The sequence below is a fragment of the Nesoenas mayeri genome, assembly GCF_963082525.1.
Source record: "Nesoenas mayeri genome assembly, chromosome: 17".
Lineage (NCBI taxonomy): Eukaryota > Metazoa > Chordata > Aves > Columbiformes > Columbidae > Nesoenas > Nesoenas mayeri.
The window spans coordinates 12,432,003-12,457,804 of NC_137565.1; the positions used below are offsets into that span (position 1 = coordinate 12,432,003).

Genomic DNA, 25,802 nt, shown 5'->3' on the forward strand with positions numbered 1-25,802 from the left:
GGCAACCTGAGCTGTCCCTAATGTCCCTAAAGCAAATCTGCCAAGCACTAAGGTGAGAAGAAGCCTCCAAAGCTGGTCTGACCCTTCCATTGCTGCTGCTTGATCCCAACCCGGCGGCACAACCGCGGCACCTCCGCCGAAGCCCCAGCGCGGGCACAGCCCCAGCTCCCCGCTCGCTCGGCCCCGGCACTCGGCCCAAAACATTTCCTGCAACGCAATGATTAGCCACTAATCTCATTTTTTTCCACCCATAAATCAGTTCCAGACCAAATATTTACCGCGAGCATCATTTCCTTGCCAAGCAGGGCTGGTGACAGCTCTCATTATGAGGAAGGATGAGTGATTTTGGACAGAGAGATATTTTTTTCTCTCCTTGTTTTTTCAGGAGGAAAAAAAGTAGTAAATACACAAAAACAGCATGAGCCAACTGGGTGACCAGTGAGAGTCAGCTGCATGTTTGCCCATGGCCCTGACCCCTTTCCATGTCCCAAAGTGGGGGGAGGAGGGACTGAAGCCTCCCCACTGCAAAGGAGACGAGCAGGATGCTGCAGCAGGAGCATCCTCTGCCCAGCAAGTCCCCTGCCGCAGGGGGGTCACAGGGACAAGGTATCCTGCTGCAAGCACCCCGACATTGGGGACAGCGGTGTCCCAGCTGTTAGGGACCCCCGAGGTGTCCCTGGGGTGCTGAGAGCAAACCTGCACCTTCACCTCCTCAGGTGTGACAAGCACTGTGTGCCCGCCGAGCTTTGAGTCCTGCTTGAACAGATGGAGATGGCAGCTTGTCCCTCCATGGGTGACCAGCACAGGGGCAGGATGAGGCCACAGCACCCATGGGAGATGGGAGGAGCTGCAGGGGCAGACGTGGCTGGGTTGTAGAGCACACGGCTGTCCCCTTGCTGGCTTCCCCATGGTTTTGTCCCCAACCCGCAGAGTGTGTCCCAGCACTGTGCACAGCTGGCTGGTGCACCCAGGGAGCAAATCTCTGCCCCATCCTCCAGCAAAGGCAACAGGAAAGAAGGTAAAAACACTAAATAATCTAAAATCTGGAAAAGGACAAGTCCTGCAAGCGGCAGAGGGTATAAATAACCAGCTGCAAAGACATCCCAAGAGGTGACACGGTTCCTCTGCTTCTCTGCAATCTTCTCTTGGCCACTCCAAAGCAGTCCCAGCCACCAACTTGGGGACGAGGTAACTGGGGTGCTAGCGGGGCATAGAGCAAACCTGCCATGTAAAACAAGCCTCGTTTGGGGCTGCTTATGCAAAATTAGTGTCACATGCCAGCCTTGCTGCATGGGCTTCGGAGCAGGGGTGCAGGATGAGGCACCACATAATGGACTTAAAGCCATGGGGGGGGTCAGAGATCACTCCTCACCAACCTCCTGCATCCACCCATTTGCACTGCAGCACCCCAGGGTGAAAGGTCTCTCACTTTTCAAGCAATAAGTGGAGGTAAAGGTGTAAGTCCCATGGGCAGAGGGGGCTACACCTCCTGACCACCCCTAGCCTCACCTTCCAATTCCCAGGAGCGGTTTCACTCATCTTTGGCCAACATTTCCATTTTTCTTTGTTTTATCCAAGCCAGCATCACACAAGGCGTTAAACAGCATGTGCTGGAAATGCATCATGGCCCTCACAGCCTAAACCCCCCCAGCACAGCCCAGAGCTCCCAGACCTCACACCTGGGGGGCAGGAGGAGCCCCATGCTCTGCTGGGCATCATCCCCTTACTGGACATCACCCCATGCCAGGCTCCCAGACCCTTCCTGCTGGATGGAGACCAGAAGAACCAAAGCCCAGCGCACAACACAAGCTGGACTCGCTTCAGTGCTCAGGAGGGTTGGCCTTGCTAATTCCCCCATTAAACACCAGTTCAGACCTCTCCAGAAGCCGGCAAATTCTCAGCTACTTGGCTGAGGGGGTGGAAAAAGCAAACACTCCCCTTAAAACACCCCGGCGATGATACAGAAACGCTGATGGAGAAGCAAAGGTGGTGGAAGGGAATTCACAGCGCAGCTCTGCCAAGCTACAGAAGGGGCTATTTAGATGGTGCCGATACCTCCCTGTCCCCGGGAAGGACCATTTTCCTCCAGTCACAGCTGGACAAGCACCGAAATGAACCTCCAGCCTGCGCCGGGGGAGGCTCCAAAACGCCGGCTGGGGGAGCGGGGAGCTGGTTATGTACCGCTTGTTTTTTATTTTAGCTTTAAAGGGTTTGTGGGGAGCAAACGGGACCACACGCAGCCCTTCTCTATGCTTGGAGCACCCCAAAATCTGGGAGACAGCCTGGGGTGGCTACAGCAAGCCCCAGGGATGGCAGGAAAAGTGTCACCACAGGGACAAGGGCTTTCTTCCCGACAGATTTGGAGCAGATCCCCAAGTATGAACATCCCAGCGATTCTTTTGCCACTCCGGGAGCCCCAGGTCCCTTCTCCATCCTCATCCCAGCCCCAGCCCCATTGCAAAAGGCAGCCTGGGGGCTCCGCAAGCACTGAGTCTCCCTCACCACAGGGGTGCAGGGCTCCCCACCAGCAAGATGAGGACAGACCCCAAATCCTTTCCAAAGTCACCAATTCTCAGCCTTTGCAGATCCAGCATTCTCCCAACACCCTGCTCTGCCCCATCACCTCTCACCTAAACCTCTACATGGCCCAAAAAGCTCATTTTTACCCTTATCATAGAATTATAGAATGGTTTGGGTTGAAGGGACCTCCCCAGCTCCCCCAGTGCCCCCCCTGCCATGACAGGGACATCTGCACCCGCTCAGGGTGCTCAGAGCCCCGTCCAGCCTGGCCTGGGATGTCTCCAGGGATGGTTCAGCCACCACCTCTCTGGCCAACCTGGGCCATTGTTTTACCTTTATACCTTCCCCGTGCATCTGGTAGGAGCGATTCCACACACAGATAGGATAATGCCAACTATCAGGGACATAATTTCATGCAAGAATTCGCTAAATAGATGATGATGGTTTTCAAATAAAATAAAAAAAATAGCCCGGCTAGTTGCAAGCGCTTAATGCAAATTCCTTTAGGTGTCAATCCAGCCTGAATGTCTCATCCCCGCCTGCTCGGTGGAATCAGTCAAATGCTTATCACCTGCTTCAGGAAAATAAAATAGAGGGTTTCAACAGGCGGTGAAAAACAGGAGCAGACACCCAGGACAAAGGGCTCGTCACTCCTTTCAGCCCCAGTGAGGCTCTGTGTGCGGGAGGATTGACGGCATGGGATGCAGGGACGGTATGGATGCTATAGAGTACCCCAGAGAAAGGTACCCGATGAGGATGCACAGAGCTTTGCTGTGCAAAAGGATGAAGAATCTGGGATGTCCCCGGGTGATTCCCAGGATGGAAGAGCAGGATGTGCTGGGAAAGTGAGTGGGAGAAGCAGAAGTGGGAATATGAGGATGGGTATGGGGGGACCTGTGTGTGACATAGAGACGCCCACTGCTTAAAGAAAGGTGGAAATCAGGTAAATAACTCTGTCCTGAAGGCATTTGGTCTCACTTGCCAATATTATGAAAGGAAAAGAAGGAAAAAAGAGAAGGGAAGGGAAGGGAAGGGAAGGGAAGGGAAGGGAAGGGAAGGGAAGGGAAGGGAAGGGAAGGGAAGGGAAGGGAAGGGAAGGGAAGGGAAGGGAAGGGAAGGGAAGGGAAGGGAAGGGAAAGAAGAAGAGAGAGAAGAGGAGGAGGAGGAGGAGAAGGAGGAGGAGGAGGAGAAGGAGGAGGAGGAGGAGAAGGAGGAGGAGGAGGAGGAGGAGGAGGAGAAGGAGAAGGAGAAGGAGAAGGAGAAGGAGAAGGAGAAGGAGAAGGAGAAGGAGAAGGAGAAGGAGAAGGAGAAGGAGTAAAATAAAAAAAAATAATAAAAATAAGGTTTAAATTTAAAATTTAGCCAAAACAGGTGAGCTGACCCTGCAGCTGACTACACCGGACTATGTTTTATTCACCACTTGCTCCTCTCCAGCACACTCCAATTCCAACACACACATTTCTTTTAAAGGAAGGGAAATAGAGTGGAAAAAAATAATAAACCTCCTCTCATCAGTATTTCAGTTCTCATCAGTATTTCAGTTCTCTCTCTGCACAGGATTAGAGATCGCTGCTCCTGGCCTGAAGCACACGGCCCCAGCCAGCATTCAGCCCACAAGATTTATGGCCTTTTGAGTGGCTTAATTGCACGATATTCTGTATTAAATCAGAGGAAGGAGAAGGTGAAGTGCTTCCCCCGCAGCCTGCGAGTCCGGGCAGTCGCCTCCATCCTGAGCAAGCAGCATCCATGTGAAACGACAAAAAAAAAGGGGCAAACCCCATATATTTACTTTAACACTTTTTAATGCATGAAAAGCTGCCAGTTGTGCTCCCTTCCTGCTGAGTTTCCCAACAATTCTAACAAAAAAAACCCCACAAAAATCCAAGTGACATCCCCAGCCAAGCAGCACGAGCATCCTCAAACCAACAGCCTTGGGGAGTTTGGACCAAAACCACCGTGGTTGGAGCCATCCCAGCCAGAAAAGGAGACACGGGGTCACCTTTAATGCCCGAAAATGAATGTACGGCATCTACGCTCGGTGCCGCCGCTCGTCCCTCCCCGTGCGGCAAGGACAGCACCGGCTGCGTTAGCGTTTTCAGGCTTCGAGGCAAACACCCAGGTAAAGCCAGTGGATTATTTGAACTTGTCTGAACTGATGAAATTTCTTCATTATCCACCCAAGCTCTATGCAACACTAGCTTGATATTAAAAGAAAATATAGAGAATATCCACCAGCTGTTGCATTTATCCTCCTCATTACTGTAAGAGGCAACAAACCCCTCCCTCCCCCAGCCAGAGGAAAAGCAGGTTCTTCATATCAAAGCCTCGACAGTTAAATATTTATCCAAGTGCCTGTCCCCGCTTCCCTGGATGGCTGAATTTTAAGGTTCAAGTCTTACTGATCTATTATTCCCTTTTCAGAGCACAAAGCGTAACTTTTTATTACGGCTGCAAATTAGAAAGCCGGGAAATTCTTTGAAGGGAGCTGGAACCAAACAGGTTGGTGTTTTTTTCCCTTCCCGAAACCGGCGCACCGAGGAGCCGGGGCAGCAGGAGGGCAGCAGGGACGGTGCTGGGGCGGACACAGCCTGCAAGGAGCTGGAGGAGCTAATTGCCAGGATCCTGAAGCAGGTCCTGTTTCTCATTAAACCCCTTCTGTTTTCTTCGTTTCCACCGTGACGTTTCTTTGAGGGACACACAAGGGTGAGGGGAGATGAGAACCACCAGCTGTAGCCAAGCAGCCATGGTGAGGTTGAGTCTCCCGTTTCACAGAACCCCAGAATGTCAGGGGTTGGAAGGGCCCTGGAAAGCTCATCCAGTGCAATCCCCCCATGGAGCAGGAACACCCAGATGAGGTTACACAGGAAGGTGTCCAGGCGGGTTGGAATGTCTGCACAGAAGGAGACTCCACAACCCCCCTGGGCAGCCTGGGCCAGGCTCGGCCACCCTCACCGGGAAGAAGTTTCTCCTCATATTCAAGTGGAACCTCCTGTGTTCCAGTTTGAACCCATTACCCCTTCCCTTATCACTGGTTGTCACTGAGAAGAGCCTGGCTCCATCGGAGCCACTTCCACAGGGGTTCAGCCCTTTGCACCCAGATGAGTGGGTTTCTCCAACCCCGCATGACACAACTTCAGGCAGGCCAGCCAGCTCCAGGGGTTTTTTTCCCAGAATCACTGAACAGTTTGGGTTGCAGGGACCTCCCCAGCTCCCCCAGTGCCCCCCCTGCCATGACAGGGACATCTGCACCAGCTCAGGTTGCTCAGAGCCCCATCCAGCCTGGCCTGGGATGTCTCAGGGATGGTTCAGCCACCACCTCTCTGGCCAACCTGGGCCAGGCTCTCACCACCCTAAGGGCAACAATTTCTTCCTCATGTCTAATCTGAATCTCCCTCCTTTAGTTTAAAACCATTGTCCCTTTTCCTATCACAACAGGCCCTGCTCAAAAGTCTGTCCCCATCTTTCTTATCGACCTCTTTTAAGTCCAGAAGGGCCACACTAAGGTCTCCCCAGAGCTTCTCTTCTCCAGCTGAACACCCCAGCTCTCTCAGCCTGTCCCCCAGCAGAGGAATGCACGTGCTGAAGATCACAGAGCTTTCCATCAATGTAAGACCCCAGTTCCCAGCCACCATCACCTCCATGCTTGCAAAACCCATCTAAGAAAAGGGGTGTGATCAGCTCGAGCACCCTCCTACACCACTTGGGTTAACACAAGAATTGCAGCACACAGAACAGCCCAAGCACATGTGAACACACCCAGACCTGGTTTTAGGAGATAATTCTCAAAAAATTACACCATCAAAGGGAAAAGTATGGACTGCCCATGGCTGGAAAGCCCTGAGGAGAAGGTTAATTACACTAATTACAGCTCTGCAAACCTTTCTGATCAGAAGAGACTTGGGGCAATTTCTCTCTGTGGCTGCCTCTGGATCAGAGGATGCTGATGCATGGTGGGCTGTTGAATTGACAGAGAAGCCAGAGCAGCCTCATGGCTTTTTGGGAAGCCTGCCCTCCCTGCCTTGTTGGTTTTCATTTTGTTATTGCAAAGGAAGCCAACAGAGCGCTTGGCCAACCCATCACCTGCTTGGCCAACCCATCACCTGCTTGGCCAACCCATCACCTGCTCAGGCACTGGGCCGGCCACAGCAGTGGGTCAGTGTGGGCTTGCAGGAAGGTGATGGAAGGTGCTCACCAACCTCTTGGGCCACAAAGAAGAGGACAGAGGAGCTGCCTCATGTCTTTCCTGTAAAGCTACGGCTGGACGAGAGCAATGAGAAGAGCTCACGCACGTCCCCCTGCTTGTATCAAGACCATCAGTGGCCAATCCATCTCCTGGTCACCGCTGTGGGATGCTGCCCTTGCCGTGCCCTTCTTTCCCATGTGGACACCATGGAGGCAGCACATCAGGCAGAGGTGCTGGCAGCAGAAGAGCTCTGCCACCTCTTACCCCCCGCCCCGAGCCATTAATCCTTATCTAAATTCATCAGCACGCTCTCCGCTTCCAAAGTGGCACAAGGAGCCTCAACTTCTCATTAAAGGACACGGTGAGAAGTTTCTCCTCCAAGCATGTTAAAGCTCCTGCTCCACTTGATGGAATACCACAGCAGTAATTAACATTAATGACATACCTAAGGAGAACCGCAGCCCAGAGCAGTGGGATAATTGCAGCAGAGAGCCAGTTTGTTACGGAGGCAACCCATCACTGTCAAGACACGGCATGCAGCCCATACTTTGAGAGAAACGGGGACAATCCAGGACCTGCGCAAAACTCCACAGCCCTGACTCACCACCAAAGGCACCGAGATTAATCGGAAAGATTATTTGGAAGCGCAGAGGGAGATGCTGTTCGGTTTGCTCTCCAAATCCCCACACTTCAACGCTCTCCCCCTTGCAGAAGGACCAGGCTGCTCTCTATGTTTTCAGCCACCATACAGGATGAATAACACAACACTGCAGATGGATTATTTGCACACGTTGGTAGTGTCCTGCTGCATCCACCTGCTCTACAAACATCAATCTCTTGCTGATCCCCAATGCCAAGAGCCCACCTGCCTTTCCAAGCCTGGGAAATGTCAGACACACCAGACACAAGAGCCACCTCGACGCCGCTCTTTCGAATCCAGCCCATGCGGAATATCAGATAATTGATCTACCTGGTAGGAGCGTTGATTGGAATTGATACAAGGGAAAACATCGTTATCATAAAGGTTGCAGAGCAGAATAAATGATCTATCACTCAGTAGCATTTAAGACCAGCTTAGATTATTAACTCTGATGGACAGCCTAGACACAGGCTGCTCGGTGTGGCAGGGACAACGGAGAAGACCTGTGGTCCTACATTCCTGCAAGTCTATGATTCATTCACTATTCCACTGCCTAGATGCCCCAAGTAGGATCCTATACTAGACTTTGTCAAGTGTCGCAGGAGATAACCCTGTTCTCAGGGGTTTCTCTGTTACATGGGATGGAAAAAAACTCCACAACAGAGAAAGTATCAAGTTCAAGTTGCTTCAGAGTTGGAAATAAGGAAAAAGGAAAAGGAGAAAATGGCTACGTGCCCTATCGCCAGATCAGATGTGAGCTTCACCTCTGACTTCATCCATCCAGGATATCCTCATCTGATTTTGAAAAACAGCACTGAAAACCAACCTCAACAAGGTCAAAGACAAGGAAGGTGAAGCTTTGGATAACCAGCCCTTTCCACCACAACACCTAACCCTATCTGCATCCATGCCCTGTATGCAATTGTAACGATATGGGATCAGGAGATTTCAGCAAGAATTTACTCAAAATAAAGCTGCCTTGAGCTGGAGGAGCCTCCTCCCAGCCCAGACCTGACATAGGCACACCACAAAACCTCTGCTTCACATCAGCCCTTGGAAGATTTCAGCATTTCCTCGGGGCTCAGCTCCCTCGGGTCACGCTGCCTTAATTCACCATCGCCACACTCTGATCCTCCCTCCCCAGCTGTTTGCCGGTGGTTATTCCCTGAAGGCTGTGGAGTTCATTAATTTGACCAGATACTGGAGCGGCAAAAAGGAATCACAACTGGGAAGCGGATGAGGTTTTGGGCTCCGTTCCCCTTCATGTGGGTCTAAAGGATGAAGACCACCCAACCAAGGACACCCCAAGGCAGGTCTTGCTTCTGGAGACTAGTTCATACACACCCCGCCAAGGGTTAACCTAGAGTTGAGCTCCCTCTTAACTAGCTTGACTTTTGTTCCCCAACTAATGTATTTTTAAGACCTTTCACGTAGAGTTTGTTTTTTTTCCTGACTTCTTGCTGATGAATAATCATTAACTACCCATGAAAGATTCAAATGGCCCGTGGAATTCATGAGGTATTAAACGGGCATCGTATTATCAGCCACTCTAAATGTTTTGTTTCCGTTTCAGGACCATTCATGAGATGTTTATGGATTGAGGATTTATGGAAGCCAGGGGATCTTTTTAGGAGTAATGTTCCGTACCCCAGAGTTACGGTCAACAGCTGGAGGCTCCGTGCAGGAAACTCTGAGGCTGTAAGCTCAAAAAATTTAACCCCTGCTTCAGAAGCTCTTGGCGTACAAAAAACAATGGATTATACCCTAGAAATAAGCTCCAAAACACAAAACGCAAGCAAACTTATGAGCTGTCATCAAGAGCCAAGTGGTAGACGGTGGCCTTGCTTGCCCCAGTCACTACTATTGCTCCCCTAAATATATGATGGTGTTTTATTTTTGTGCCTGCACTGAGATGGGAAAAATATGTGGGGGCAGCACTGCAGCACCCCAGCATCTTCCCTCCATCAATCCTGACCCACAGCTCATGGGGACAGAGGTTTTTTTGCTTTTGCCAAGGGCATCCCTGGCTCCCCAGAGCACATTCCACCCATCCGGAGACGGGACACTTCAGGCAAGGAGATAAATCAGCCCAAGGGACACCACAATGGGGAGATTTTGAATGGGTCCCACCACAGAGCAATCTGCAAAGAGGCAGTATGGGGGTAAATCTCGATCCAAAAATTGACCTAGGAGATGCCAGCCAGCACTTGGTGTCCCCAGCGGTGTCCCCAAACTATTGGCTCTCCAGGTCTAGCACCTCTTGCCACACTGGGACATGATACAGGGAACAGAGGGCTATGACTCAGAGCAAACCAAGAGCCCCCTGGCACAGCTAAAATCAAAAGGGAATGATCAGAGAAGGCTTGAAATCATTTTTCAAGGATGAGCGCCATTCCATGTTTGAGTTGAAGAGGAAAGCTCCCTCCTGCAGAGAGCACAGGGGACTCGGACACTGCAGAAGTTACAGCACTAAAAAAAAACCTAAAACAAACCCTACAATACATTAATATTGTGTGGACATGGCCATAAAATAAGAATTAGCTGAAAACAGCCCCAAAAAGCCACTTTTTCTCCGTGCCAGGCAAAGGATTTGCCACCTCATCCAGGCTGATAAACAGCTAAAACTTCAACACGCCTCTGCTAGAAAGAGAGGAAAAAAGAAGAAGCTGCCTCTTTAATGTACTAATTACTATCCCGAAACACTAATGGGATTAGCAAGCAGGATTTATTGGTTGCCTCCTGAAAAATCATTAAGTGCCATTAGAGAAAATTAACCTCCCCGGTTCTCCGAGCGGCTTTCGGGAGCCTGGATCCTTCTGCATCGGCACGATGAACCCTGGTAGGGCGCTAGCACAACAGAGCTCTGTTTAATCGGCTCTTTCTTTTCTCTGTTAATTCACTAACCGTGAATTAAAGTTGCCCAGCACTGCTGGAATGGAGAGAACCAGAGATGCTGGGCAAACTGGATGTGATCGGGCAGGGACCGAAGGAAGGCAGAGGGCGATGGAGGAAGAGGGAACGTGACTGTCCACGCAAACCCTGTTTGTGATTTCCTTCCCCCCCTTCCCTGCTCATTCCCCTTGCAGGAAAGTCAAGGCGTCCTGTCCCCGGAATCACTGACCAAAGGGTTTTCTGGATTCGGGTCTAGATACCCGTGTCCAAACCTCATCCCGGTGTCAGGGTGACCTGGAACATGGGATGACCATGTTGGGGATCAAATGTCTTGAGGCAACCACAGGTGGGCTTTGCCCTCAGCGAGACATGCTCCATAAGCTGTGGATCCAGCTTGGATCAGCTGCTGAAAGGCAAATAAAAGTGCGAGAGGAGCCGGGCTGCTTGTTTTGCTCCTGCAGATACGGTGACGCTCGCTGGGGATGGACCAAAGTAAATATGACTTTCCGCAGCACAAGGCGGGGGGAGCCTTAGAGGAAACATCGTCCAGCTGAAATAAATTCATTTCCAAAAGCTAAAAACCTTTAGAGAGTGAAAGCTCCCAGCCCAAGGGAGAACAACCACCCTTGGTTCATGTAACAACTGCAGCTCCGCTGCTGCCGCAGCATTGGGGACACAAGGGGGGAAACAAGTGACACCACGATGCTGTGGCCACGGATACCTCTGCCACCCCAAACCCCCTCTGGTCCCCTCCTGCCCAAACAGGGGGACACCAGGGTCGGGCAGTCAGGAGCACTCAGTGCAAGCAGTGATTTTAACCTTTCATGTGCCCCAGCCGGAGCTGCCGCAGCATCACGGGGCTGGGCAGGAGGGTCTGCGCTGCCGTGCCGTGGTACCCAGTGGTTCCCTGCTCCCACCACATTCCTCAGGGAACTCTGCCCAGGCTCCTGGCATGACCTGATCTCTTAAGAACCCCAGACTTGAGGACAAGCATGCAGTTTGTCGTGAGGCTGCTGTTTTGGGACTCTGGCACAGACCAGCCCTGCTTCATCCCGATGCATCCTTGGGAAAAGATGATGCCCCAAAGTGGCCACAGTCCCCTCTGCCACCCCCCGCCGAGGCAGCAGAAGGGTCTTCTGAGCACGGCCACCAAAAGGGCCCAGAGGAGGTGGAGAGGGAGCGTTTTGTTGCCGGGATCCTGTTCCCTGCACAGCAGCAGCCTCTGCCGGCACCACAGCTGCAGAGCAAGAGCAACAAGAAGGAGCCGAGTCACAACCAGGACTGAAAAACCTTCTGCAAACACCAGCAGAGATGAAAAAGATACTGGGGAGGTCTGCAGAACATTAAGTGTTTTATCCCTAAGGCTTCATATATCTATATATCCGTATTTCAGCCGAAAGATGATTCTTTCCTACTCACTCTTGCACGCACTCACACCCACACACAGCTCTTATAACAGAACAGTTTGGGTTGGAGGGACCTCCCCAGGTCCCCCAGTGCCCCCCCTGCCATGACAGGGACATCTTCACCAGCTCAGGTTGCTCAGAGCCCCGTCCAGCCTGGCCTGGGATGTCTCCAGGGATGGTTCAGCCACCACCTCTCTGGCCAACCTGGGCCAGGCTCTCACCACCCTCAGGGCAACAATTTCTTCCTTAATTCTAATCTAAATCTCCCGTGGTCCAGTTTAAAACCATCACCCCTTGTCCTGTCACTACAGGCCCTTGCCAAAAAGTCTGTCACCATCTTTCTTATCAGCCCTTTTTAAGCACTGAAAGGCCGCACTAAGGTCTCCCCGGAGCTTCTCTTCTCCAGCTGAACACCCCAGCTCTCTCAGCCTGTCCCCAGCAGAGCTGTTCCAGCCTCAGAGCATTTTTATGTCTCCTCTGGGTTGCACATCCCCATTCTCCAGCTGCAAAATCCCAGCACTCAGCCCACCTGTGCCACAATACAGCATGTAGGGCTTTGCCATCAGCAGCTCCGGAGCCCCTCAGTGCTCCCCACCCACCCCACACTCCCAAAATGAGGTCCCAGGGCTGCAAAGCACACAGCACCCCAGCAGCATCCCTGCTGCCTGCCAGAGCCACAAAGGGCTTTGCTACCTCAAAGCTCAAAAAAAATCAACATGGCACCCCAAAATACAGGGACCAAAGCACTTTTCCAAAGGAGCTGGGATGGGGTTCATCACCCCCCCATGCACCGGCATCCTGGGGCACCCACTTACTTGGGGGTGTGCGCCTCATCCACGCGGTGACCCAGCTGGAACTCGTGGGACTTGCTGCGGTGCAGCGCGGTGAAGCCGGGGATGAGGTGGATCAGTTTTCGCGATGAGGGTGGCGGCGTCCCAGGGGGCTTCAGTTTATTCCTCCGTCGTACCGGCGGCGTGCCGGGGGGTGTCATCGTGGTCACGATGTTGGGGGTACGCGGAGGGGTGTGGGCGGCGTGTCGCTGGCGCGGGGAGGGTGGCAGAGAGCGGTGGCCGGACTCCACGGGCGGGCACAGTCCTGGGTGGCCCTCCACGGTCAGCCGGTCCACATGGGTGTACATGGGTCCATGGAGCGAGCCCGCGTGGCAGTGGTGCTGTCCCCCGCACTTGGGCTGCAGCCTGGGGCTCTGCGAGGGGTGCATCCTGCCCCACGGCGCCGGCTCCACCTGGCACCCAGGGCTGTTCTCCTTCCCCGGCTCCGCCGTGGGCCACTGGATGATCCAGTCCTGCTTGGAGAGGCTCCCACCTGTGACAGAGGACACAGACACAGCCGTGTGGTGTGGCAGAAGATACATGATGCCCACCCAGCACTACAGCCCCACCTGAAATGCCAGCAAGGAGCTTCTTGGCATTATAGAACTATAGAATCAGTTTGGTTGGAAAAGCCCCTCAAGATCATAGAGTCCAACCATGAACCCAGCCCTGGCACTGCCCCATGTCCTGAGAACCTCATGTCCGTCTGTCCAACCCTCCAGGGTTGATGACTCCAGCACTGCCCTGGGCAGCCTGTTCCAATGCCCCACAGCCCTTTGGGGAAGAAATTGTTCCCACATCCAACCTCAACCTCCCCTGGCGCAACTTGAGGCCGTTTCCTCTGCTCCTGGCGCTTGTTCCTGGGGAGCAGAGCCCGACCCCCCTGGCTCCAAGCTCCTTTCAGGCAGTTCAGAGATCAGAAGGTCTCCCCTCAGCTCCTGTTCTCCAGCTGAACCCCCAGGTCCCTCAGCTGCTCCATCACACTTGTGCTCCAGCCCCTCACCAGCTCCGTTCCCTTCTCTCCACTCGCTCCAGCACCTCAAGGCCTTTCTTGGCATGAGGGGCCCAGAACTGACCCCAGGATTGGCGGTTTGGCCTCCCCAGGTCCCAGCACAGGGACGGTCACTGCCCTGGGCCTGTTGGCCACACCAGTGCTGGGACCAGCCAGGACGCTGGTGGCCTCTTGGCCACCTGGGCACATGCTGGCTCACATCCAGCCGCTGTCACCAGCACCCCCAGGCCCTTCCCCACCCAGCAGTTCACACACGTGCAAAGCCAAGCGAGCACTGTGCCAGGTGCATGAAGGCGAGGGGCTGTAATTAAGCAGGACTCCTCATTATCCATCTCCACCACTAAAGAGCTGTAAGCAGCAACTTCAGAGCACCCAAGTGATGGACCCAGTTCCAGGTCCCTTCATCAACTCCTTTTGATCCCCTCCACTAAGAATAATGACATAAAATCATAATATCTTTATTTTTGAAAGCCTCCCCCATCCCTTTTTTGATTATTAACTGCTTGGCCTCTTCTCTTCCTCAGCCTTTTCAAGGAGGATGTTTTATTTCAAGCTCCAAATGAAAAGCAAAGGAGGAAAGGGCTTTGTAAATGAAAGCTGTAGGATTGGATTGAGGGGTAAAAAAAAGATCGGTGTAAAGGGAGACAAGGAGTTGTCTTTAATCATTCTCCCAAAACAGAAAATACAAATAAAATTAAAAGTTTTAAAAAATATACAAAAAGCAATTAAAAATAGCAAGTCCTGTCCAACTGCTTTTAGAGCTGTTTCTCAGCTGCCGCAAAAAGCCCTTCAGGCCAGCAAGAAGCTCAGAAAAAGTGAACGCCCTTCCTCATATGTTAATTAATTAAGGAAAAAGGTCCTGCTGCAGGAAAGCCTCTCCTGGCTGAAGCCACCAGGACGCTGCTGCGTCCCCAAAGTCACCGTACAAGTCCCCTCCCGCCCAAAACAGCCCAGCCCAAGCAGGGACACGGCAGGTGACAGATTGGAGCGTGCCTCTGGGTGTCACCCCCACCCCAAAAGACCGCTCTGCATGGGGACGTGTCACCTCCAGCAAGGCCGCCCCATCTGCAGGAGGTGACAGGGCAGGGGCGCAGCCCGGTGCTGGGACATCTGGTGCCACCCGTCCCCAAGGCCAGCGCAGCTGGTGGCACCCGGTGTCACACACTGGTCTGAGGGAACAGGCAGAGGTGACAGGGGACAATGCCACAAATTAAACCCTCCCGCAAGCCACTGACCCCTCTGGTTAATTAACCTGCACCCGTAGATTTGCAAATCAATATGCACGTATGCAAATCAAGGCACTCCCCATTGGTTGCTCAGCGTGCATAGATTTACATAACTCAAAGCTGCTCGGATGCTGTGGGGCCGGTAGCATCCCCGTGCTCCCATCCCTGCAGTAATTAGCAGGAGTTAACGAAGAAGAAGAGCCAAGGCTGCTGCCCACGATGGCTGTTGCCACATCCCCATTGACACCGGGCTGAGAGAGCACCGGAGAGCAAAAATAACCCATCCTGGGGCCGGGGGTGCATCAGGGCTAAAAATACCCTGGAGAAGCCACAGAAATGTATTTTCAACAGGCGGCTGCAGGTAGCGGGCACTCCGGTTGGTGAGATACACTTCAACCGAGAACGCGCTTGAAAGGAAAGAAAACACCCAAAAAACCCCAAGCTCTTCTTTCTGCAAAGAGCATTAAACGCTTTTGGATGCCGGTCCCTCCTGGGGCTCTCCGGGTGCTGCCGCTTCGCCAGAGCCGATTCCCGGCTGGAAAAGCAAAGGAAGATCTTGCACAGCAGCAAAGTCCCTTCTGCGTGGTTCTCCCCAAGCTCCCCCTGCCCCAACGGCGCTGCGAGGCTGCCTGTTCGCTCCTAAAAGCCTATTTGTTTTGTTTAGCTATCAATTATTAATTGCATGTTGCTACAAGCATCACTGCCCCTCCGAGCCCAGGAGCCACCTCTGCCCTCCCAGCTGCACAAAGGGGAGATGCTCCCCTTGGCCCAGTTTGGTTGTATTAATCCCCCTAGTGCTGCTGCTGCCTCCCCGCTCAGCTCAGCCTCCATCACCCCACTGTGTTTTATTTTCAACTACTCCATTAAAATCAACAAGCAAACCAGCTCCTGGGAGGAGAAGGATTAGAGCGCCCACCATCAGGATGCAGCTCGTAGACTGAAAGATGCGGAGTGATGGGAAAACGTCACCAGGAAAGCTGTTTTTCCCCCCTGTTCCAAAAGACGAATCACAAGTTTTGCTTTGATTTCCTAAAACAAACTGGATGGGGACAGTGGTCACCGGGAGGGACCGACTCTGCAAACCTTCACACTAGAGCAACTTCTAAATTTGTACCAAATGAGGATGCTCGCCACTCTTATTTTTGGTTTGTCATCACCCTGCGTGACCCCGCACTGTCCCCGAGCCCCCGCAGCCCCCCAGGGCCAGGACGACTCATAAATATTCAGCTCCAGATCCTTCTCCTCCCGCAGGACAGCTAATAACCTCCCGCATAACTCACTAGTCACACGCCATCAACTCCTCAATCCACAGCGGCCCCGCTCAGCTCTTACTTAATATTAAATTAATCCCACTTCGAGTTCCAAACTGACACCTTGGCTGCTAATAAAATACTGCTGCCAAGTGTGAGGTTTCGCAGCCCAGAAAAATCCAATACAGACTTGTTAACACAATAAAGCAGGGGTTTAATAGAGGGTTGGCACTAGATTTGATAAATATAATATGGTTTTGGTTTATAAGATGCTCCAGGGCTTTCCCTGAATGCTCCGTTTGGGAAGGGGTTTCTTCCCCACCATCAAACCTCCTTCCTGGTAAAATTCATCACCATTTAAGCGATGAAACAGCATCTTGCTTCCTCCCCAGCCCCCATGCCCAGGCAGAATTGGCCTGGGAAATTAGATGTCTCTAATTAACAACTCAATAAATAAAGATTGATGGAAAAGGTTAATACTGTACCTCATTCCTGCTTTATTAATACTAATCTTGGCTTCTAGAAATCGACCACTATTGCACTCGCGAAGAAATTACATGATGTTTTAAAGAGGCAGCAACTTGTTCATTAATTATGTTTTCGGACTCGGACCATCCCCTGGTTTGTTATAAAGGAGATAAAATGGAAATGAAAAGCCACGTCCATCGCAGCGTGGTACAGCTGGGGTTCCTTCTGGAGGGAAGGACAACCCAACGGACAATCCAACGGACAACCCAACGGACCTGAGGTACCAGCACCGCATCCCGAGGGAGCATCGCTGCCATCCCAGGATGCTCCCCAGCACCCAGCCAGCTCCTCGGGGTGGTACGAGCCTCCTGGACCCACCACCCAGGTGGAACATGGCTCCTGGGGGCTGTGAGGATGAAGGCAACAAAACCCATGGGTAATTCCAAAAACCCTCAATGAAGGGTTGGTGATGTGCCCAATGGAGCCACAGGGGACAAGGAGACATGGAGGGGACACACACCAGGCTCGATGTGAATCAGGTCAGCTCTCAAAGCCCAGGTAGACCTTCCTTGTCCAAGCTTGCATGGATGGCAAGGCTGGTGGTTGGTCACTGAGATGTGGAGCCAACCAGCAGTTGGGGGGATGGAGGGATGGAGGGATGGAGGGATGGAGGGATGGAGGGATGGAGGGATGGAGGGATGGAGGGATGGAGGGCAGCATTGCTTTAGCACACCCCAGATGGGAGAGCCCCAGCCTCACCACTGCTCAGTCCCACCTGTCCCCAACACACAGAAGTATGCTGCCAACATATCCAAAACACTGTTCTGCCGTTTCCCCATCAAAACAGCCCATCCGGACCACGGTGCCTTTCAGATCATCTGTTCCCATTCCTCAACCACAGCCGAGGGCAGCCAACAAGCATCTCACTCTGACCCAGAGGTACCACTGCTGGTGTCCCCCTGCAGCAGAGGGGCAGCGGCTGCGCTTCCCCTCTCCCAGGGGGCAAAAAGGGAGAGAACTGCTGAGATGGGGCCGTTTGACCTGGGAAAGCCTCTGCCAAGCAGGGAACCACCAGCACAGAGGCAGGGGACAAGGGGACCAGCTGCCAGCCTGAGTGGAGCTTTCTGCACCCAGGGGGATTTGGTCTCCTCCACTGCCCGGGGAGCTCCTGAATCCCTCTGGTCTGGCAGAGGCTCTGTGGTGCCCCAAGCTGGCTGTCCCCTGTCTCCAGGGTTTGTGCCATCCATCAGATGATGTGCTCAAGGGTTTCTCTGGCAGCACACACGGACGGTGCCGGCACAGCAGGGACACGTTCCGTTTGACAACACCGGGGACTGTTGCACTGCAGAGCCCGAGCATCCAGCCCCAGGGGAGCAGGAACAGCCACTGCAGCATCTCTGCAATGCCAGAGGGACGAAACAGCAGCCCCCGCCGCACAGTCCAGCCCACAGCCCCCCCGGAGCGACTCAGTGATGGATGGAGTGAGATGGAGCGCTGGGGAAGGCAAATGCACACACTGCCCGATAGCAGCAAACTCCCCCCAACAGGGACCCAATGGGTCAGCGAGTCCTATCCCGCAGGAGGGCTGGCAGCCCCATCACCTGCCTCATTAAAAAGCAAATCGAGCAGCGAGCATCCTGCATCCCCCCCGGTACTCCCCCATCTCTGCCAGCCAGAAACCACCGGAGGAGCAGATGATGTTACAGCATCTTCACTGCAGCTGCTGAGCTAACGGCTCATGTGGATTTTTCCAAAGCACAAATCCCACTGGGGTGCAGGGAATTCCCTCGGTCGAGCGAGCAGAGGGCTGGGGGGGATCCAGGGGCCGGGCTGAGTCAATACAACCAGGAAAGCAGCATTTGTTTAGAACTGGCTTTAAAAGTCAAAGGTGTTTAAACAAAGAGCAGGTCAAGAGCCTTCCCTGGGCTCCGGGGGAGGCAGCGCCGCCCTTCCTCAAATAGCGGAGAGACTTAGTGAAAATGCCAAAGGGAAGGAGGGCAGGAGCACAGGCGGGAGCTGGATTTAGGGAGTTAAAGAGCATGGGGGGGCCGTGCTCTGCGGGAAATGTCAAGTGGGGTTCAGCTGCGCCCCTTTGCTGCTGCATCCAGCCTGGCAGCTGCACACAGTAGTTGGGACCCTCTGCCACCAGCTGCCATCACCACGCCGTGTCACACTGTGTCACACCATGCGGGAAGCCCAGAGAAATCACAGTGACCACAATGGGTGGATGGGGGTGAGACCCCCTGCCTGATCCATAGCACATCAAGCAACAGTAATGAAGGGACACTGCCAGTCCCCAAAAGCTGCCACTCACTGAAACCACATCACAGCACCCTCCTCACCACCAGCCCTGTCCCCAGGGCTGCTCTGGACCCAGCCAAAACCCAGCAGCTACACCCCAGCAGGGTGCACCCCCATTTCCCATCCCTGGGATGTAGCTACATTAAAGGAGCCCCTTGAAAGGGGACAGGAGCCTGGGGTCCCCAAACCCCAGTGTCTGGCAGGACTGGGGTCCCCTTAGAGCAGGGTCCTGCCTGACCAGTGCTCCCAGTATGGACCATGGCTAAACCAGTGCTCTACCATCCCCACAGGGCAGGAGCCCTTGGGGAGGGGACAGTGAGTGGTTTAGACTGTGAAACAGGGTTTCACTGTCCCCCCAGAACTGCTCTGAAAGGGAATGACCCCCCCACCTTGCTGCTGCACCAATGCACCGGTTCAGCGATGCCACCAATGGGGAAGAGGCGTGCCAGGGGGCTTTGGTCACTATTGCATGTGGGGACATGCTGGGCCTCTCCTTGGTGGGAGGAACACATAGAGAAGAGCCCCCCAACTCCTGGACCAACAGCAGCCATGGGAAGGAGCTCGCAGCCCCAGGACACAGCACCCAGCAAGGCCCAGCTGGGCTGGGACAAGGTGCCACCAGGAAAGATGGACCCCGCACAGCCACCCGCTGCATCGCTGTCCCCTTCCCCGATCCCCCCGAGCCCCGTTCCCGGGCTGCAAGTGCAGATCCAGCCAGAGCATCTTCTGCTTCGTGCGGCCGTCTCTGCAGCGCAGAGCTCTGCTGCCACCACCCGGGGACACAATCGCCCGGCACCCGGGGCCACCAGCATCCCCGGGGCCACCAGCATCCCCGGGGCCACCAGCATCCCCCAGGCTGGCACTCATAGCCCCACCGCAGGGAAAGGGGGAGCAGGGCTTGTACACACCCTGGGGTTTTGGGGATGGAGGTGCGGCCAGGCAGGAAGTCATGCTGAGTCTTGGGGCTTGTCTTTCCCCCCAAATCTGCTGGGAGGGAGCAAAGGGGAGTTGGGGGGACCCTCTGAGAAATGCTGCCCCCTCCTCAGGTAAAGCCTCCCTGCAGAGAACTAGCAGCTCATCACATTCCAGAGAAGCAGAGAACTAACAGCTCATCACACCCCAGAGAAGCAGAGAACTAGCAGCTCATCACACCGCAGAGCAGCGAGCCCCTTATGTGCTCCCAAGCCACAGGGATGCACCAGAGCAAAGCTGTCCCCATGAGCAGCAGGTAGCCACTCATCACCCAGGGACACAGGAGCTCTGCAACCCATGGAGAAGAATCCACAAATGCTTGCAATGTATTAGAGTGCCAGTGTCCCCGCAGCAGGACAGTGCCACCCGAGGGGACCCGGCCAGTGGGGACAAGGCGGCCCAACCCACCGGACTTGTGGACGCTGCGGAGGCAGGACAGGGAGGCGTTCAGGCGGGCACACTCCTCGCTGTTGGCCCCAAACTTCTCCACGGTGGCACAGACTTGGTCATCGGTCATGTCCAGCAGCTCCTCCAGGCTCAGCTGCCCGGGGGCGATTTCCTGATGGGGGCAGGAAAACAAATCATCCTGGAGCATCCCCTAAACCAGCACCTCAGGGCACATGTGAGAATCTGTCCCCTCCTGCTGCCTCATTTGGGTCACAGACCCTAAAGTGTTCATTTTCCATCCAAATCCACATGAAAACCCAGAGGGCATAACCAAAACCTCGGGTTTAGCTCAAGTTTTTGCACGGTCTTGGGCAGAGGATAATTTTGGTTGGAAAAGCCTCTCAAGATCAAGGAGTCCAACCATAACCCACCCTTGGCACTGTCCCATGTCCTGAGAACCTCATGTCCGTCTGTCCAACCCTCCAGGGATGGTGACTCCAGCACTGCCCTGGGCAGCCTGTTCCAATGCCCCATAGCCCTTTGGGGAAGAAATTGTTCCCCACATCCAGACCCAGCTCTGGGACATTGGGAGCACCACCAGAACCTGTCCCTGCTCTGAGGACACAGAGGGACCCGCAGCTTTGGCACAGCCTTTCCTCTTCCCCGGGGGCTGTTACAGGAGCACCTCGGGGTGCCACCCGCTGCTGCACCCGTTGTCTGCAGGAGCCCAGGACGTGGCGGAGGGACCTGCTGTGACACCACCATGCTGTGACAGGGACATGGGGAACCCCCGCTGTGGGGGACAGCACCCATGTCCTTCACTGGGAATGGCAATGGGGTGTCCTCCCTAGTGGGTGGGGGGCAGCGAGGGGGTGACCCTGGCCAGCATGACCCACCACAGGCTTGCAGCATCTTTCCACATGGTGAAGCAACCTGGTCACAGAATCACAGGATGGTTTGGGTTGGAGGGACCTTCCCAGCTCCCCCAGTGCCCCCCCTGCCATGAGCAGGGACATCTGCACCAGCTCAGGGTGCTCAGAGCCCCGTCCAGCCTGGCCTGGGATGTCTCCAGGGATGGTTCAGCCACCACCTCTCTGGCCAACCTGGGCCGGTGTTTTATCTTTATGTCTTCCCCGTCCACCTCTGGTAGTGAAGTTTTATTCCCTAAGAATCTCCAGATACAGGATCCCCGCCCAAGCCCCCCAAAACCAGAGCTGGCAGCAGCATCAGGGCTAATTTCTGCCATGGGCAGCCTGGTCACGAACGTCTCCAGGGATTGTCCCTCTGCTCTGATCACCCAGCCCATTCCCCACCACCAAACACACGGCTTCAAGCCAGTCCCCATCTCGAAAAAAATTGCCCCCTTACCTAATTTTGCTCAAAGATCCCACAAAACCCTGGGCAAAACGCTACCAGGAAGGTTCGGCCCGTCCCGTACCCACACACCCGACCCCCAGCCCTCACCTCCATCACCTCCTTGCGCATGTCGACGATGCGGAACCAGTGCAGGAGCTGGGGAAAACCTTCCAGCTTGGCGTTGCGCTCCTGCAGGGCCACCTTCCTCTTGCAGGACAGCTGCCGGCTGAAGTACTTGACCAGTTTGCTCTGGAAGAGAAGACAGAAGTCCCTTGGGATCCCCTGTCATCACCCCTCCACCCAGCCCAAATCCCCAGGGCACTCGCAGCCCCTCCAAAACCCGCCCCCCCCCCCCCTTACCTGTTGCTGAGCTTCTGTGCTCACTTGGCATCAAGCCGGGTGTGCAAAGGCGTTCCACCTCCCTCCAAAAAAGCCCTTTCTCAGCTTCTTTATGGGGATAAACCCGGCAGGCTTCTGCTCTGGGGTCTTGCTCGGGGGATGGACAGACATGAGTCCTGTCGCCCCATGGTGGGTGGATGAGGATAGAGGACAGGGGACACAGGGCCATCACCCCCATCACCCATGGAGGGAGGACAGAGGACACAGGGACATCACCTCTGCCACCCCATGGAGAGAGAACAGGGGACACAGGGACATCACCTCTGTCACCCCATGGAGAGAGAACAGGGGACACAAGGACATCACCTCTGCCACCCCATGGAGAGAGAACAGGGGACACAGGGACATCACCTCTGCCATCCCATGGAGAGAGAACAGGGGACACAGGGACATCACCTCTGCCACCCCATGGAGAGAGGATAGGGGACACAGGGACATCAACACTGCCATCCCATGGAGAGAGGACAGGGGACACAGGGACATCACCTCTGACACCCCATGGAGAGAGGACAGGGGACACAGGGACATCACCTCTGACACCTCATGGAGAGAGAACAGGGGACACAGGGACACCAGCCCTGCCACCCCAAGGACCCCACAGAGAGAGGATGGGGACACGGGGACATCACCCCCACCACCACAGGGACCTCATGGAGGGAGGACAGGGGACACAGGGCCACCACCTCTCCCACACACCAACACAAACACGATCTCCCTAAAGACAAGCTCCGCTCTCTTACACCCAGGCTCGGTGCAAAGGGACCCCCCCGAGCATCCCCCATTTGGGGACAATGCAGTGTGACACAGTGCCAGGGCTGGCACATGGGCATTTGCTCCTTATCATCCCCCCACCAGCCCACATCCACCCCAGCCCTCCTTCCTCCCGCTGCTCCTCATCGTCACAACCAGAGCCACCAACCCCACTTTGCTCAGCCTGACCGTCCCCCCAAAGGCCAAAGACACCGAGTGAGCAACGGCGGCCTGAGAGCTCCCAAAATAAAGACACGGAGCGCCTGGCCTCCTTTCACAGCAATATAGAGCAGAGCCGGCTCGCTGGAAACCCGCCGGGATTTCCCGTTCTTCCAGCCGGGTGATTCCCCGCTGCCGGCAGCGCTAGATGGTGCTGTGCCCCTGCCCGCCGGCCTCCGCGCACCCCAAAAATAGATGAGCAAAATATGCAACGGTTCGGAATAGAGAGGGGAGGGGAGAAACCCCATTGCAGCATTGCAGGGTTTGGGAGAGCTTCCCAGTCTCTCCCAGTCCCTTTCTATGGTGGCACCCAGTGGTGATGGTCATGATGAGTGGGTGGGGGGCAGACAGCCCCCCTGTGCTCACCCATAGCAGCTGGGGTGAGCTGGGTGCACCCAGGGAGGTGTAAGAGAGGCAAAAGCAGCTGCCTGAGGGGGACAGATAGCACAGGCACGAGAAAGGCTGGTGGTCCCCAACTGTTTGCGAACAGCAAGTCCCCACCACGATGCCCCACCAGTATCACCTGGGTGGGTGACAGCTCTGTCAGGAGCCGGACACCCCAAGCAGGCAGCTTCTCCCAACCTCGCTAACAGCCATGGAGACTAATTACCAAAAATTAATACCCAAAAGAGAGCCAGGGCTGGCAAAACAAATGGCTGAGGAGGCCACAAGGAATTGTTGCCCTGAGGGTGCTGAGAGCCTGGCCCAGGTTGGCCAGAGAGGTGGATACCCCATCCCTGGAGACATCCCAGGCCAGGCTGGACAGGGCTCTGAGCACCCTGAGCTGGTGCAGATGTCCCTGTCATGGCAGGGGGGGCACTGGGGGAGCTGGAGAGGTCCCTCCAACCCAAAGCATCTGTGATTCTATGAATCCCGTGGAGCTGACTGGGCTCAGCAGCACCCTGACCAGCTGCCAGCTCTGGTTTTTAAGAAAAACACCTCTCCAAACACAGACCATGGAAAGGCTTCAGGGTCAGTCCCCATCACACACCCTAAATACAGCTCAGGCCCTTGGAGGGGAAAGAGCAGCATCCTAAATGCAACTCAAAAAAGCCTCTTCCACACTCAATGCCAGAGCAAAACAGCAGCAAAGCCTTCCCAAAAACCTCACCTCCATCCCCACCAGCCTGCTCTGCATCTGCTCCTGTCCCCTCCCCAGGGGGACCCAAAGGGGTCCCAGAGCCACAACGGCCTCTCCAGACCTAAAATCGGAGTCCTGGGATGGGGACAGAGCTGGGGACCAGGCAGCCACAGCACCATCACACACAGAAAAATGGGCAACAAAGCAAGAGCAGAGGAAGAGGAGGGAGAAACTTTAATTTCCAGGCTCCAGGTGTGGGAAATTCACCCCACCCAGGGACCAGAGGGGCCATTGTTTGCACTCACAAGGGCCCAGGCGTGAGCTGATGCTCTGCCCCATGGGTCTGCTCTAGCTGGGTGGGAAAGCAAGCCCAGCAAAGCCCTGCCAAGCCCAGAAGCTCTTCTTGTTTTGCTGCGAGCTTCGGTGATGGTGCTGGGAAGGGAAGTGACCGAGACGGCCCCGCGGTGCGGGGAAAGCCCCGTCCCGCGGCTGCGGGGATGTTCTGCTCAGCCCTCCCCGCACGGGACGGGGGTTTTGCAAACGTGCTAAACGCTGCTCTGCTGCAACAGCCAGACCTGCCATGGCACAGCCACCGCAGCTTTTCATGCCTCAGCTTACCCACCTGGGAAATGGCACCCTGGGGTGCTGTGGGTGTGCAAGTGGAGGGGTGGGAGACCCGGCAGTGTGGGGGGTGCTCACTGTTTGGGGGATGCGCTGCTGGCCCAACTGGGGATGATGCTGGGGGGACCAGGGCTGGGGGTACATACACTTCCTCTGGAGCTGGGGCTCGGTTTTCACACCCTTTCAAGCACCTCTCCCGCTTCAGCACTGCGAGGGAGTGGGGAGGGTGCAATGCTCCAACAAAAGGGGGATAAAGCCACATGCAGCCCCTCGGCATGGTGGGGGGCCGGCAGCTCCTGCGTCCCCCCATCTCTGCTGAAAAACGAGACCCAGGCAGATCCCTGTGGCCCCGCAGGCATGGGTGCGGGCACAGGAGGGATGTCCCTGCTCCCCATCACTCCCTGGGACTCTGGGTGACGCCAGCAAGGTGATTGGCAGGGGGTCTGAGGCCTCATGCCACCCCTACCTGCTTCTCCCTTCTGCACCCCAATGCGGGTTTCCAGCCTCCTCTGTCACCCTGTCACTCGGCAGGTGCTCACCCCAAAACCTGGCACGGTGACTGAGCAGGTACCGGGCTCAGGGTGCAAAGCCGCCGGTCTCCGGGGAGCGGGAAGGCGGCTGCTCCCCCGGCACAGCACCCAGCACCCTGCCGCCCGCCCTGACGTCAGGCACCCAGCCCTTGCCTGGAGACCGGGGAGAGGCGGCGGGAAAATCCACCTGCGAGAGCACGAGGTGAAAGTTAATTAACCTCCTATGGGCTGGGCCAGGCATCGATGAGCCATCGAGGGGGAACCCGCACCGCCGGGATGCCCGTCCCGCTCGGCGCAGCGCGTGACCGCAACCAGAGCGACTCTTCCCCAACTCCTACCAAGGGGCTCGTTATTTCGGGGACATCTGGAGCGCCCTGGGGCTGGGGAATACCTCGTCAGGGTTATATTTGCCCTCTCAGGGCTCTTTCCAGGCTCACGTGCCATCTCCGGCTCTGCACATCATTTATTTCAAGCGCTGCTAAACGGTCCCCGGGGCTCTGTCCGGAGTACAGGGGCCGACATGGCTCAGCCCAGCATCCTGGTGATGCCCAGCTCTCCGGGAGGACACAGCCTGGGGATAAATGTGCTGTGCTCACCCATGGTATTAGACAAAAGAGAATACACGGGCTCGGGAGGTGAAAATCCCAGCGCCGGGGCAGGCATCTCCTTCGATCACGACCCATGCAAGTTTGGTAATGGCCACAGCTCTTCCCCAGCTGCCTCTTCCCATCCTCACCACACGTTCACACAGCAGCCGAA

At 55.1% G+C, this 25,802-nt stretch overlaps 1 protein-coding gene across 1 annotated transcript in view; it reads right to left on the bottom strand.

Annotated features, from left to right (window-relative positions):
* Window positions 1–25,802, bottom strand: part of KSR2 (kinase suppressor of ras 2) — a gene marked incomplete at both ends in the record, with an annotated part of 79,192 nt that overhangs the window by 51,257 nt on the left and 2,133 nt on the right. The window contains 3 exons of the mRNA XM_080355005.1: window positions 12,457–12,964; window positions 20,109–20,259; window positions 21,552–21,692. Coding sequence (XP_080211131.1) covers window positions 12,457–12,964; window positions 20,109–20,259; window positions 21,552–21,692 — 800 coding nt within the window. The remainder of the gene's footprint in view (window positions 1–12,456; window positions 12,965–20,108; window positions 20,260–21,551; window positions 21,693–25,802) is intronic.